General features: G+C 37.3%; 2 protein-coding genes across 2 annotated transcripts in view; both read right to left on the reverse strand.

Annotated features, from left to right (window-relative positions):
• Positions 1-2,689, reverse strand: part of wdr11 (WD repeat domain 11) — a 35,368-nt gene extending 32,679 nt beyond the window's left edge. Inside the window, exons 1-2 of the mRNA XM_061285238.1 lie at positions 2,503-2,689; positions 1,752-1,863 (exon numbers count right to left, since the gene is read on the reverse strand). Coding sequence (XP_061141222.1) covers positions 1,752-1,863; positions 2,503-2,588 — 198 coding nt within the window. The 5' untranslated portion in view covers positions 2,589-2,689. The remainder of the gene's footprint in view (positions 1-1,751; positions 1,864-2,502) is intronic.
• vsir (V-set immunoregulatory receptor) overlaps positions 1-15,693 on the reverse strand; it is a 292,760-nt gene that overhangs the window by 131,982 nt on the left and 145,085 nt on the right. The gene's annotated exons all lie outside the window — the stretch shown is intronic.

A 15,693-nucleotide genomic window follows, 5' to 3' on the forward strand; every position in this document is an offset into this window, starting at 1 on the left:
GGTACATTTTGGAAAAAAGAATGGAAGCCTCAGGCAGAGCTTGCACTCAGATAATCACTGTTGAATTTACGGCCCATTATTAGTCTTCAAAACACACGTGCACACACACACACACACGCTTAGTCATTGGAGAGAGGCATCGTTCCACAGGATCAATAATGTCAGACAGCAACTACTTAGCTCAAGGTCAAACAATACTAACAATAGATAAATGATACTTTTCTTTCAGAAGATAGCCTGCAAGCAGCTGTGTGTGTATCTTACTTGACAAATATATCGGTACAAAAAAGCAACAATAAACGGAGATATCTAATAAACCCCCTTTACGACAATGTTTTTATATACGCCAGTGCTGGGTGTTATGGGGATAATTTTATACCCTGATATAGGTAACTTCATGTCGTGATAACAATAAATAACCTCATATAATATGTATCTTTAAGATTACATGAAACATGCCAATTTTCACAAAAGCTTTGTCCATTTATTTCAATAGAGACGTGACAAGATTTCTCCAAATGACAATGTGTGAAATGTGATGTTTGGTTGGAATGACTGCAAAGCACCAGGAATATTAGAAATCGAATGATGGGTTTCAAAGACAATGAGCTTTTTGTATTTGGGGAAAAAAGGGCCTTTTTGTGGAATTGTTTTTTGGAAATCTGGCCAAAAGGTACCTTCAAATTTGAGTTAAAAAAAAAAAAATGTCAACATAACTCTACAAAAAGAAAATCACGTACTTAGCCAATTTCTTAAAATTATTATTATTTTTTTTAAATGTATTTGCAAACATATGCTTTTACTTTGCAAAACAAAGATCAACATTTTTACCTATTTTCTGAACTGTTATAGACCAATTTCATCTTGTTTTTCTTTTTTAATCACTTCACTGGTTCTTTTATATCAAACAAATTATTTTAGGTGCATTACCTGACATGTTTCGACGGGTTCTTCCGCCTTCATCAGACGCGTCACAACCACATCAGTGACACTCTGATGAAGGCGGAAGAACCCGCCGAAACATGTCAGGTAATGCACCTAAAATAATTTGTTTGATATAAAAGAACCAGTGAAGTGTTATAGACCAATCCAGTAAAAGGATCATAATTCATGTTTGGAAAGATTGGAGTGTCACGTTTTCGAGTAAAGGGATAGAAATATAAACTTTTTCAGATTCATTGATAAATCAACAAAATCATCAACAGCTTAATCGATTATCAAAATAATCATTAGTCCCGGCTGTATCATAGAATAAGCCCAAGTCAGTTGTTGATAGCTAATGTCACGGCCTTCCTGTTTAAACCTCAGTTCCATTGGGTTCGTCCATCTCCATGCAAAATGACCCCATTCTTCAAAAGATTACACAATTACAAGACATAGTGAAAATTTGGCTGAATGACGCGGTTAGTGTTATTCAATTCATCCACATTAACACTTGAGTGCAGAGAGAGAGGGAGAGATAGAGAGAGAGAGCGAGAGAGAGCAAGAGAGCGAGAGAGATACTTTATTGATCCCAGGGGGAAATTCAGTGTCCAGCAATATCCATACCCAAGAATTCTTATGAGAGTTTATGAAACATTAACCCAAGATCATGTCCATGATTGTCATTGTCTTCAACCATGCATTACATTGATTCAACATTCAGAGTATTTTACAGCTTACATTAAGTGTATACTAACAATCAAAACCAAAGAAAACTACAAGCATATGTATATGCGTGGTTGTAGCCAAGTAATTACAGAAGAGCTCACCTTGACCACATTGGCTTTGTGTTTTTCCAACACTTGGATTGTCTGTGATGTCTTTGGATCAATAATGAGGATGCTAGAATGACATCCTTGCGCAATCAGCCCCTGCCAGCCCCTATGAACCCGAAAAAGAAGGATGGAGAAGACAGTTGTAGGAACATGCTGTGGAACATTATTTGCTGGTCTACGTCCAGTCATATAAAAAGGCATCATGTTGGAACGGTTTACTGATTACAGTACTATTTATCACAGCCTCATTTATGGGAGTGTGTACTGGAAAAAAAGTTAAATAGCCGATGTATTTGTTTATAATTGAATTGTAAATTTATATTTCTTACATTTCCTTCCTTTACCAAAAAAAAGGGCGCTGATAGCAATTGTATTGGTGCAGCATTTGCATTTAGACCAGCACAATGAATGACATATAAATTATGATCAGAATAAAAACGTATTGTTTGCTACACACACGTCTCTTGTTACATTTTCAAACAAGGACGATGATTCACAAATCCAGCAGGCCCAGTGAAATGTCCATCACATGACACAAGATGTCTTCGTTGCGTGAATTTTTTCAACATCTTGTCAAATACAAAAAGGTCAACAGCTAATATTGCGTGCATTTTACTACACTAAGGGAACCGATTATGAAAAAAAAAGTACCAATTCCCGAGACCAACGCGATCTGCAAAAAAAAAATGTAAACACACTGTCATTTCTGATCAATGCATGCTAAGAGAACAGCAGCAGTACTCACCAATCAACAGCAGTTTTATTCTGCAGATTTAGAGTGCCAGTTAACGTCCGAGCCGCGAGTTTGATGTTGACAGTGTACGGAATCATAATTATCGATCACTGCGTGCACGTCATTCAAGTTGGCTGGGCGAAAGCTGTGACTGTTGACGAGCTTCCTGGCTGGGATATGTTTTGGACGATGGCAGGAAGTAGACGTGTGTTATTGAAAACGGAGTCGTGCGGGAGCAAAAGCCACCATCGCCAACGTTCCTCACGTGGACTTGAAACTGAATTGGGGTTCCGCAGCTGAAAAATCTCATAGCAAGATAAAAAGAAAGGAATTAGTGAGGACTATCCAGGGTAATGCATCACTGCATTATATAACAAGGATACGTTGCAAATGGGGAAGTGCGCCCTACAATTATTATTATTATTATTATTATTATTATTATTATTATTATTATTATTATTATTATTATTATTATATTAGTTTTAAATATTTTCATTAATTCATTAATTCATTTATTTATTTATTAGACAAATGTATTTCTATTTGTGGTATATAATCTTTCAGTAAATGATGTGAGGATGTTACTGTACATCTATATCACAATATTTTACTGTGATAGATAGATAGATAGATAGATAGATAGATAGATAGATAGATAGATAGATAGATAGATAGATAGATAGATAGATAGATAGATAGATAGATAGATAGATAGATAGATAGATAGATAGATAGATAGATAGATAGATAGATAGATAGATAGATAGATAGATAGATAGATAGATAGATAGATAGATAGATAGATAGATAGATAGATAGATAGATAGATAGATAGATAGATAGATAGATAGATAGATAGATAGATAGATAGATAGGACGGAAAGACATTATTTTCAAATTCAGAATGTTAAAAAAATCCAAACAAATGTAATTTTAGAAAAAATGTCTAAAGCATATACCTTTTTTGTTTTTACTTATTTGTTGGAGGGAAGATCATACCCCTGCATATGTGATGTCACCACAACTGTTGCCATACACATTTGTATGATAAACAAGTTAAGCGATCATGTGTTTGATGTTGCTCTAAAAAGAGATATAATGACAAATGCTGAACGACTCCCACTATGTCTCTATGCTCTCATCTCTGCCATTGCTGCCTGCTATCATCTTGATCTTTATGTGAGATGAATTCCCCCAGCAAACACACAGCAGGAAGAATAAACTAGGCAGAGGCAGTGAGGCCGGAGGATTCGAACAGATTGCTAGAAAAGCACAGCAAATTCAGGCTGCATGATACTGGAAAAACATACAATATGCGATATGGGTATTGAAATTACATTTTTATTTTCTAATGAAATACTTCAAATTTTTCAGGAGGCAAAATGATTCAACTCAATGTCTAAACCAGTGGTTCTTAACCTTAACCTAGGGATTCTGTGAGTTGGACTCAGGGTTTCAACAAAGCCTCCGCTGAGGAAGTCCAAACAAGCCTGATTTATCGTGTAAATTCTGATTTGCCAGTAGGTAATTTGTTGTGAGTTAATGCATTGTGTTGGTTTTGTTCTTTAAACAAGGTGATGTTCATACACGGCTCATTTTGTGCACCAGTAAAAAACATCGATGTCTTGAATTTAAAAAAAAATAAAAAATTCACTCACGAGGGGTTTGGCGAGTGCGCATATGAAACTGGTGGGGTTCGGTACCTCCAACAAAGTTAAGAACCACTGGTCTCAATAATTGTAATTACCCCAAATGATGTTCTATTATTGTCTACTATTGCAGGGGTGTCAAACTCATTTTTTTCATGGGCCGCATTGTCGTCATAGTTTCTTTCGGGGGGCCATTATGACTGTCAACCCAAATAAATGTATGAGCACCTCATATTAAATACAGTAAAAGCTACAAAACAAACTGACAAATAACTCATTTTCAAATCAGATGAGTAAAAACTGGTCAAATATAAAAAAAAAAGATATTATTAAAAGTGAAGACAATTTGCAATTCTAGTAATGACACATGAATTTGATGCACAATTTGTCTTTGCGGGCCACATAAAATGACGTGGCGGGTCGTATCTTGACATTTTTCAATTTTTTGTGCAGCCCTAAGGCAAGTTCCGGCTACCTCAGTATGGATCATCACGTTTGGAAAATTTTAGCAGCTCTATTCAACATTTCAAACAATCTAATGTTATGTTACTGGGGTGGATGTCAGAATGAATCATAGTAAGCTTGGGTTGCTTTTATCACCAAGGCAATTATTGAGCATCTGCCACATCAAAGTCATTATTAATGCAGCCTATGAGTTGTGAAGTAAAGGAATTGTCTTCTTTGTAGTCGACACCACTGGTCCCATTCCATCTGTGTGACTATGAAAGTAAATCTAAATTGCTAGTTTGTAACAGTAAAAGGACTCATTAAGTGCCCACACTGACTAATAACGTCACGGTGGGGAAGTGATGCATGATGGGAAAATCTTATTTAGGATAAATGTGTTAGAATTAATAATGAGATTGCGAACATATGCTGTTTTAAATTAGTAAGGAAGCCCTAAATAGTGCTCTTATACAAACAAGAATGATAATTGCTGCGTCCATGCATAATTTATTACACGTTCCAAGAGACATTTATCTGAAATGACCCATCCACTAAAATCAACTTACACCAATAGAGCGTAAATGAAGCCCGAGCATTTGTATAATATGTCAAGAAAGGCATAAAATTATCCAAAAAACATCCACTCTTTAAAAGAGAGATCAAATTGTAACAATGACTATTTCCTTCTAAAGCTGTGGAATTCTTTTGAGGTGCTTTCTTTTTATCACCACAATAAAAACAAATTGTGGTGTAATTGCATGTTTTTCAAGCTCAAGAAAAGACTGGCAATTAGTGCCAATGAAAATAGTCGGGTTTTTTTGTCTCAAACACTAAAGTAGTTTTAGAATCATTAATACAACAAGCATTTGGGAGTAAACAAGATAAAGGTGAGTAAGTAAACTGCCTCATAATTTGAACACTGCAGTGCCACCTCTTTTGGTAATTGCAGCCATAGCTCTTAAATTTTCTTTTCGTGACACTAACACTGGTTTATCTCATCTCATCCAATTCCATCCCATCTCATATAATTAACGTGCAAAACAGAGCTTCTCAAGCATTATTAATATTGTCGATAGATCTTTGACTTGCATGACTTCATATCAACTCATTTTCACTTAAATGCACAGTAAAGCAAAAGTTAATCCATTAACTCCAGAAGCATTATTTCCAAGCCAAATAGACATTATGATGGTAGGGAGTGAATTCCTCAAGATGCAGAAAAAGTTACATTTTTGACAGCTGCATTGCAGGAAGAAAGAAGCCACAGAAAGCTGAGGGGCTCATTATCACGACTTTCCAACGACACAGGCAGAAACTGCCTTGACCCCATTCCACATGTCTTCCAATAAAACTATTCTATAGCTCAGTCTGTGCTTATGACATTTTTAGTTTCATTGATCCGGATATTGCGAAACAGTGACACATCATGGCAAGCCATACACCACAGGTGTCAAACTCAAGGCCCCGGGGGCCGGATACGTCCCGCCACATCATTATATGTGGCCCGCGAAGACAAACTGTGCATCAAATTCATGTGTCATTACTAGGATTGCAAATTGTCTTCACTTTTAATAATATCTTCCTTTTTTTTTTAAATATTTGACCAGTTTTTACTCATCTGATTTGAAAACAAGTTATTTGTCAGTTTGTTTTGTAGCTTTTACTGTATATAATATGAGGTGCTCATACATTTATTTGGCTTGACAGTCATAACGGCCCTCCGAAAGAAGCTATGACTACAATGTAGCCCGTGAAAAAAATGAGTTTGACACCCCTGCCATACACTATTTGTCTCTTAAACACATTACAGTTTCAATTAAATGACTGCCTTACCCTGCAAAATACGACAAATTAACTGATGGCTGTCTGAGTGAACTTCTTTTGAAATGTACTGTTCTTTCTGAAGTTCTCTTGTGCCAGTCAAGCAGTACATACCCTCTTAATCATAAATTGAGAGGGTCAATGGTAATTATCCCTACAAAGTCCACAACTGTAGCAGATTCGATGTACTACATTAAGCGGTACAATTGTAACTAATGAAGGGCAATATTAAACACGACAAAGTCGTTTCACAGTGACACTCATCAAGTGATCCCATATCATGACTTGATACACTGAAGGTCATGTGTCCTACAGGCATAGAAAACATCTACTGTGCTTTTCTAACAATAAAGTAGCACTTACAGAACACAACATCCATTTAAGCATGTGATATTGACATGAATGATTGGCTTCAAAACCCATCACTGACAGGGAGGTCATCTGGCACATGGGAAGAAGGATTATATAATTTGTTGTGACCATAGTTAGATGGTTTACATGCTGGGATTTCATCCATGTCTAACTATCACAGGTATATCCGTATATTCCTGGCAAATAGTGATCAATGCTTACGCTGAAATGAGGACGACAGAAGACGTCTGAGTGTTGATGGGTAACCAATTATCCAGCTTGTTTGGCCAAAAGGGGTGAATTGGGATATCAAATGAAGAGATTTGAAAATGACAGGTAATATTTCCAACACAGTGGAGACAAAATGAGATAATGTTCCATGAATCCCAGCATGCTCTTCTCTCTGAAAATTGAAAGGCACACTGCAGGTGATGACAACATGATTAAACTATCCACCCTAATCATTTTATTTCCAATTTAGACCTCGCAATGAGTTTTCTAAATGCACTGTGAATTTTGAACAATCGAGCATAGCCTTCTATTCTTTGTTTCCCGTCATCCTGAAGATGTGTAGTCAAAAATAGATGGATGGATGGATAAATGGGTGGATAGATGGATGGATGGATAGATGGACGGATGGATCATTTTAAAAGGCTTACCGTATTTTCCGCACTATAAGGCGCACCTAAAAACCTCCAATTTTCTCAAAAGCCGACAGTACGCCTTACAATTAGGTGCGCCTTATATATGGACCAATATTGAGCCACTACGGCAGGCGTGTCCAAAGTCCGGCCAGCGGGTTAAATGTATATATCTTAATATACCATTCATTGAAGGTGCACCTTATAATCCGGTGCGCATTATCGTGCGGAAAATACGGTAATTCAAAATGGATGTAAAGGAGTGACCTGTCAGGGCATCATTCCATTTCCTGGAGTATTTGGATGAAAATCTCTCACAAACATTATAAACACTTGGGAACTGTCCCTGTATGCGGCTCAATACTTGAAAAAAATAAACAGCAACAAAATAGTCAGCCCTACACAGTGGAAATTGCAGTTTTGCACTCAAATTGCAGGACACACAAATTTGCCAGCAAACATTCCATCAACATTATTGGAATATGGATTTTTGCCCTCTATGGTGAGTAGTTAATTACCGCTTACCTTTTAAAAACATCTCAGACGGGATTTAGAAGAGCAATGTTGTGGGATGTAGAGCCTTGATGTAAAACCCCATAATGAGGGCAGCTAGTTCATACCATCGACTTCAATTACTTCCCATATGACAAGGTAGTAAATAGGTGTTGACAGAATCAAGGCACCAATTTTTGTTTGTCATGACAACATGTTGGGTGTTATTAAAATTAAGTAGTAGTTGTGCAAAATAGGCTGTTTCACAACCCAAAACATTTCTTTCTCTTTTTAGAACTCTCTAAATGTTTACTCCAAGGTCTTTCTTTCAATTTGTTCGATACATTTCATGGTACAAAAGTCGACAATCGTTAAAAGAAATTATGGATGCTTGGGTTTGCGAAAAAAAAAAAGGTGATAGTGTGAGAGCAGATTTGAATCTAGAGTGGGCAAAGATTGTCAGAAGAAATGAACACAAGCATATTGCATTATTCTTCCACTGAAGGGATGCTGCAGGTAGAAGCCATTATGTTGCCCTAAATGATGTTAAAAGGGCCTTTTTGTGTGAATAATTCATTATAAACCACTGCCATTCAAAAAAACTTTTAAATACCTCAAATGAATAATTGCAACGCGCAGGCACATCATTTTCAGATGGCTGCTGTTTAAATATGCATGATGGGTGATAAAGAGAAGAACGCATTGATAAAGGCAGTTTCCTTTTTGCATGCCAACTAGTGCATGCCCCTTAATGTTTGGAAATATAATTTATAGAAAACAATACTTTCCAGCAGATGTAGTGGAACAACTTGTGGAGTAGGAAGCCACAGTCCTCAAGAGGTACTTCAAACAAAGGAAGCAATCATGTTTAAAATATGAAATGCATCTCATTTTGATGGACTGCAATCTGTAATTATGCAAATAAACCTGTGTATCAAGTGATTTCTTTATTCTACCCATAAAAACATGCAAAAACTAACTCATAATTTAAGAGGGTGATGATCTTACATCCATCCATCCTTATTTTACTGACTAATCTATTGCATTATATTATACTTAGTGTTAAAACTCGCTGTCACGGTGCACAACAATGTGCTCTGCGGTTTTGCTTTTTATGTGTCTCCGTGGTACATCCAGTAATGGCAACTCTTAATGCGCTGGCTTAATAGTGGTGCTGTTTTCCCATACATAGAGGAGCAAGATGGACCAAAACCTGTAATGAGCAGCAATTCCGCCACTGCACCAAGTCAAGCACAACAAACGAAATTAGCCAACACATATTGCATTTTAGAGGGCGCTGGAAAAAAAGAGGCAGTTTGTGCGTAGATGCAGTCACTTCTCCCTGTAGAGGAAATTCAGCCTTAAAATGAAAAAAAAGAACAACACAAGAATGCTGCCAGAGGCAAAGCTAAGGACAGTTTTAATTTGGCTTTGTCAAGATTACATTAGATAACAAATTGTGATTCCTCTACACCTTTAGTTAAAAAACTATAGGCCACCATTATACTATCTTGAGGGGTGCTTGTCTCTTGGATGTTGCGCTTAATGGCAGTGCTTTTGTAACCTTGATTGCCACTTAATGATGTGGTAATCTTAGCAATTGGAAGGGAGGTGGCTACTCACTAGCACGATTGAGGATAGCGGACCGACCGGCGTCATTACCGTAAATTTCGGACTATAAACTGCTCCCTTTTCTCAAATTTTGAACCCTGCGGCTTATAGTCCGGTGCGGCTTATATATGTTTTTTTCCCGTGGTTTTTCTCATGACTAATACACTTGTACCCTCATAAAAAGGCTGTGGACCGCTGTTGTGCTGTTATGTTAATAAATGTTATGCATCCCCATAGGAGTTTCCCCATTGAGGGAATAATAAAGGATTATCTTATCTTAATTATCTCTTTCCTGACAATCATCTTTGTGTATATTCTCTTACAAATGGGAATTAAACATTAAAAACCTTAGGCGATCACTTTACATGCATATTCCAATCGGACACTGAGGAGGAAGATTTTGCTGGTTTCAGTGGACAGGAGGAAGACAAAGATGGCCTAGTTAGTGCTGTTACGTCCGTGTTTACAACAAAATGTTAATGTTATCAAAACTTTAGCCCAACTAGTGCTGTTACTTCCGTGTTTACAACGAAATGTTAATGCTATTAAAACTTTAGCCCAGCTAGTGCTGTTACTTCCGTGTTTACAACGAAATGTTAATGTGATTAAAACTTTAAAAAGGCTTTCTGTGTACTGTCTTTGAAAATAACTCGTGCGCACATGCGGCTTATAGTCTGGTGCGGCTTATATAAGTATAAAACTAAACAAATTACGAATTTTAGCTGGTGCGGTTTATAGTCCGGTGCGGCTTATAGCCCAAAATTTACGGTATGTATGTGTGAAGGTGTTGTACATATTATATCTCGATCGACGCACGCCTGTTGCATTTAATTGTTTATTGTGGGGCCACTCTCTCATGGCTATTCAAAGCCCTTATAATTGTTTGAACTTCTTAGAAGACGTTTCAGACAGGCTGACGGTCGCAGTCCGAGCCCTGATGCATAAAGCTTGACGATTTCAAGCATGCACAAATAATAGGCGAAACGTCTCCTCAAAATAAGCAGAACAGTTTTGTTGCTATCGAGTGAATGACAACAGAATGAAATGACCTGGGTGAAGGAGAGTACCCTGACATTTTATTTTTTTCTATAATTCATCTGTATTTTTCCCACATGACTGTGGCCATTGTTAAAAAAACAAATTATTGGAAAATCTTCATGGTCACAATGAAATGGAATATTTTGATTTTTCTGTACCAGCTGCAAGTAAACAATTCGTGCCTAGATGCGCTCACAAGAAGATGGAGCTTGAGGGAAACTGCAGAGAGGGTCATTCAACATATCAGCAGTCAGGTAATCCATTTTGTACTGGAAAGAAAAGATTAGGAATTCACGCCGACAGGTATGAAAAAGTGTTAGCGCTTGCGCCAGGCTCGACTGTGAACCTGGACCAGACTTGCCCCAACATCCCGATCGGGGAATTAATACTTCATGATGGCAAGGTTCCTGCAGAAGGACACAAAGTTCATTCACTACCAAACTCTGTTCTTTGACCTTGACAAGTTTAAAGGTGACTTATGACTTTATGTCTGAAATATGGTGGCAGAAAAAGGTCAATTCTGAGTGAGCTATTAAGATACTACTGTTTTTAAAATAACTTTTAAAATCGACTCAGTGGCAGTGGCTGCTAATTTGTGCGACATGCAGATGTGTATTTAATTTCAGATATGAGCTAAAAGAAATTACACAATTAGGCCTGCAATAATATAATACTGCTAATAATTTGGTTGATGATTCAACAAGGAAAAAATATTCTGCTGCTACTTATTAAAAAGCAACAGCAGAGAATTGCATCAGTTGCCAGATGACATCATATTTATTTTTATTGATTGCGAATAATGAAGTTCCCGAAGCAACAAAAACAAAACAGCTCTGCTTTGCGTTTGCTGTTGAACAATTCCAGGTGACCAACAAAAGTATTTATTGCAAAGCCTTACAAACTAATATTTGGAATGCAAGTCCGAGTGAAATAGAATAGACAAACAAAAGTATGTCTATTTTTAGCAGAAGTGGTTCCTTTCCACTCCTTAGTAAAATCGTCAATGCACTTTCAGAATCAGAATCAGCATCAACTTAACAAACTACTCATTATAAGAAATGGAGTGGAGCAGGCAGATGGCATTCATCCAGAGCAAAGTTTGATTTTCACGCTACAGTAACTTGCTTAAAGGTTAAGCACAAAGGAAATGGTCTGAGCAATAAATGCTTCAGGAATACAACAGTAAATGTGAAGCTGATAGAAAACAACTGTTTAATTAGTGCCGCTAACGAAACAAGCTTATTCAGTATGTAAATAATCAACTTGGAAATATTGGGACTGAATATTTAGAAGTTTGAAGTTGGGCAATGGAGCATTTTAAAACCGCATATGAGCCAAGAACTTCCTTTCAATTTGTGAAATTGGCTTGTTAAAAGGTTCATATAACCCACTGCATAAAACATTAAAATAACCTTGGGGATTATAATTATAATTAATTCCCTGAAAATAGTCAAGTAAACTGAAGTGTCCCGTGTCATTTAAACACCCGTGTCATTTAAACATTAAACGTCAGCAAAAGGAAGCCCTGGCAAAAATTCACCAGACTCAAAGGATCTTCATTCAGTTGTTTTAATTTGTAGGGCAAAAGGAAAAAAAATGATTACAGACACGACACAACTAAACTATTTAAAATGTTAACTATTAGCCTTAAAAAAACTAATTTGCCAGTCAGAACATACAGTTTTTGACCAGAAAAAATATGGAATCACTCATTTGTGAAAGAAAACTCTGGAATCACCCTGCAAATTCCCATTCCCAAAAGATTAGCTGTTTTTGTTAGTCTCCACAGTTAAACAGGTAGAACCACACCTTGAAGAGCTGCTGCAAAAATATGAATCATGGCTCCAACACAAGATGCCAATTGAAACAAACGTGATGGATGTCAGATATCTTTTTAAAAAAAGGGGATGGTTCAGATTCAGCTGTGTCCACAATTAAGATCAAATACTAACAACACAAGGCGGTTGTTAAAGGCAAGTAAGAAAAGGGATAGACTTAAAGGCAGGGTGGTGATAACGGAACCTTTGTTTTGTTTCGTTCCATTGAGATTTATGAAGAGGACTGCGTGAGTCAGTTAGGATATGGGGATCTTTATCACTTTCTATCTGCCCCTGTGATGGACTGGCATCCAGTCCAGGGTGTTGTCTGACTTTTGCCACAAGTCATCCCGAAAGGGTACAGCTCCACACAACCCTGAACAGGACAAGCACTAAAGTAAATGGATGATGCAGAAATGTTGTTAAAGGGAAAGTAACCTAGGCATTTTACTTATGTTGAGTATTATACTTTTATAGATCGTGCTCAACATACATGTCGACTACTATATTTTCCACATTATAAGGCACATCGGATTATAAGGCGCGCCTTCAATGAATGGCCCATTTTAAAACTTTGTTCATATATAAGGCGCACCGGATTATAAGGCGCATAGAATAAATAAACGTGCTCAAACGTTAATGCAATCACAATATAGTAACACTCGAAATAGTGAAAACAATAACACTATTTCAATAACTCAACGTTGCTCAAACGTTAATATCACACAACACACAAAATAAACACGCAAAGCTTACTTTAATAAATTAGTCCTCATCCACGAATCCATTTTGGTCCATAAATAAAGCGCACCGGATTATAAGGCGCACTGTCGGCTTTTGAGAAAATTCGAGGTTTTTAGGTGTGCGAAAAATATGGTATATAAAAATCAAATTGTGATTAGATTTCTTGAATTCTTTGAGAGCACAGATCAATTGCATGACAGGTCTCAAAAGCTAAAGGACAGAAGTATCGTTGAGGTCCTGTGTGGTGGGAGATGCAATGTGATCTAGGCCATGCAGTGATTGATGTTCAGGGTTGATGGGTATTGGCATTGGTGCACGGCTCGACCCAGGGGAGCCCAAGCAGAGAACAGGGCCACAGCTGGCCCGAATAAAATTTGCAGTCTAGAGTGATAGAAACCTGGCTCCAAGGCTCGAGTAGTAATATTTTTCTTTATTTAGGGTTTAGGGCACAGGTATGTATGACCTGAGCTTTTCCACTCAAGTTTCAAGGGTAATTGTACCCACAAGGATACGACGATCCAGGAATGTCAGCTATCAGTGTAAAGCAGATGTCACATTCTACTGGGAGGCATATCAAAAGGCCAAGTATTCCCATTTCCATGCTGAAGTAGGTTTATGATTGTGTTGTATTTGCAGTGTTGACTGAATTTATTTAGCCACAGCCATGTTGGTCAAATCAGCATCACGTTGTTCCAGAGTGCTTGGTTATCATGAAATATACATTATGTCACTTCAGGATTTGACTCCACTCAATTATTCTCATTTTGTGCACGGTCTCTATGGTGCAATACAGCTCTGTATGGGCATGAAAAGCATTCAGCGCAAACATCATCACTCGTAGGATTGAGGAGCTTGCAGAGGTGAGATGACCTCCTCACCTCCAAACCTTTCCATGAAACTGCACGTTGAGACCAAATTAGCTTTTTACTATTCATAGTCAATATCATTTTTACATTCTTCATGGACTTTAAGGCACCAATAAGAATCATGGCCATAAATGGTGTGATCATCACTGCATTCTAAAGATCCACTGATGTGTGTTAGTGGCATCATAACATTTTATCTGCTTAGACTCAAGTTCTGACTACACACAAACGTGTAGATGAACGGATTGGGATACAAGGGCATTACTCCCATAAGAAGTGAAAATGCAAGGAGATAGGCATCACTCTGTCACTATTCTGGGAGAAGATTTTGGAGAGTAGCTTTGTGGTCATTTCTTTATTGGTCATCCAGAACACTAGTGAGATGTCTTTATTGTTGGAACTGAGACATCCATTCAAGGGAGGTAGAGACTCTCTTGCAGCATGAAGAGATAAAAAAATAAAATGAAAAATAAAAACCATTCCACTGTGATCGTGAGTTGCAGGTTACTTTGACAATTTCATTGTTTTTCTTTGTATTTCAACACAACTATTATTCACTTGTTTGGTTTTGTACTGTAGTTGTTACTTGATGATAGATTGGCTGAGGGAAGCTGCGTTCAAGGACACCTTGTGAAATAAATGTGAATGGGTTGTTCATTTCTTGTATGAGAAAATAGTACAGTCAACCCTCATCCATAATGCTAAGTGAAATCCAGGAAAACAAACGAGTTGTTCCAATAAAGTTGAAAGCATGGCAAATACTCAAACTTTCAATCTCCTTTTTAATCAAATAAGCAAGGAATATGAAAAAAAAAGTATAACCATCTAGCATCAAAACAATCTCTAATGTGGGCATATCCAAATTCAGTGAGTGCTTCATATTTATCTAAAATTGATCATATTACAAAACTGAATGTAAATACTCCATAATCATATTTAAAAAAAGCTGAACTGCCTTAGACAGAAAGGTAGAAAATCATTCAATCATCAAGAGGATGATAGCACTGAATACAAAAAAAAATCCTTTTCCAATCTATCCCCAGAAAAGCCTCCATTCAGCCAATAATCTTTTTTGTCCTTTGTGAACAAAGCAAACATCTCTAAATGTGAATTAGTTGTGATCTGTCATTGGGAATAACAATAGTGCAATCATTAAATGCATTTAAGGAAGTGTCTCACACACACACACAATACGCCACGACTCACCCTTGAGGATTTGGCACTTTGGCAGGTTTGCGGTTTTTGCAATAATGAGGTAGACACGACAGGATTCACAGAGTTGCGATGTAGCACAGTACTCGGCGGAATTGACAGGAGCAAGAGAGGTACATCTACAGCTGTCTGCTTGCTGCTATTGATCTATTATGAATGCCAATTTCCACTTAGGTAGTGATTCATGCCAAAATATGGGTTGCACTGTGCTAGCATGCAAACTGTTCTTGTCATGCATTATGTCACCGTGACAGACTTTTCAACAAAGAGATTTGATTCGGCATGGCTCTCGGGCTAGTGTGACTGTGCTGTAAGTGGACAGTAAAGTCACAGAAAGAAAGAAAAAGGAACTTGGGACTTTGGATATGATCTAATAACGGAGCATGTAATATTTAATATGAAATTATCATACTCCTCGTCTAATTCCTCAAGGGAAAATCCAACGTAACCTCTGCTGTATATTTGATGTTCCACACCACACAGAACAAGAAGAGCTCGGTTGTAGAATTGCTTC

This window comes from Syngnathus typhle, linkage group LG8 (genome assembly GCF_033458585.1).
Source record: "Syngnathus typhle isolate RoL2023-S1 ecotype Sweden linkage group LG8, RoL_Styp_1.0, whole genome shotgun sequence".
Taxonomy (NCBI): domain Eukaryota; kingdom Metazoa; phylum Chordata; class Actinopteri; order Syngnathiformes; family Syngnathidae; genus Syngnathus; species Syngnathus typhle.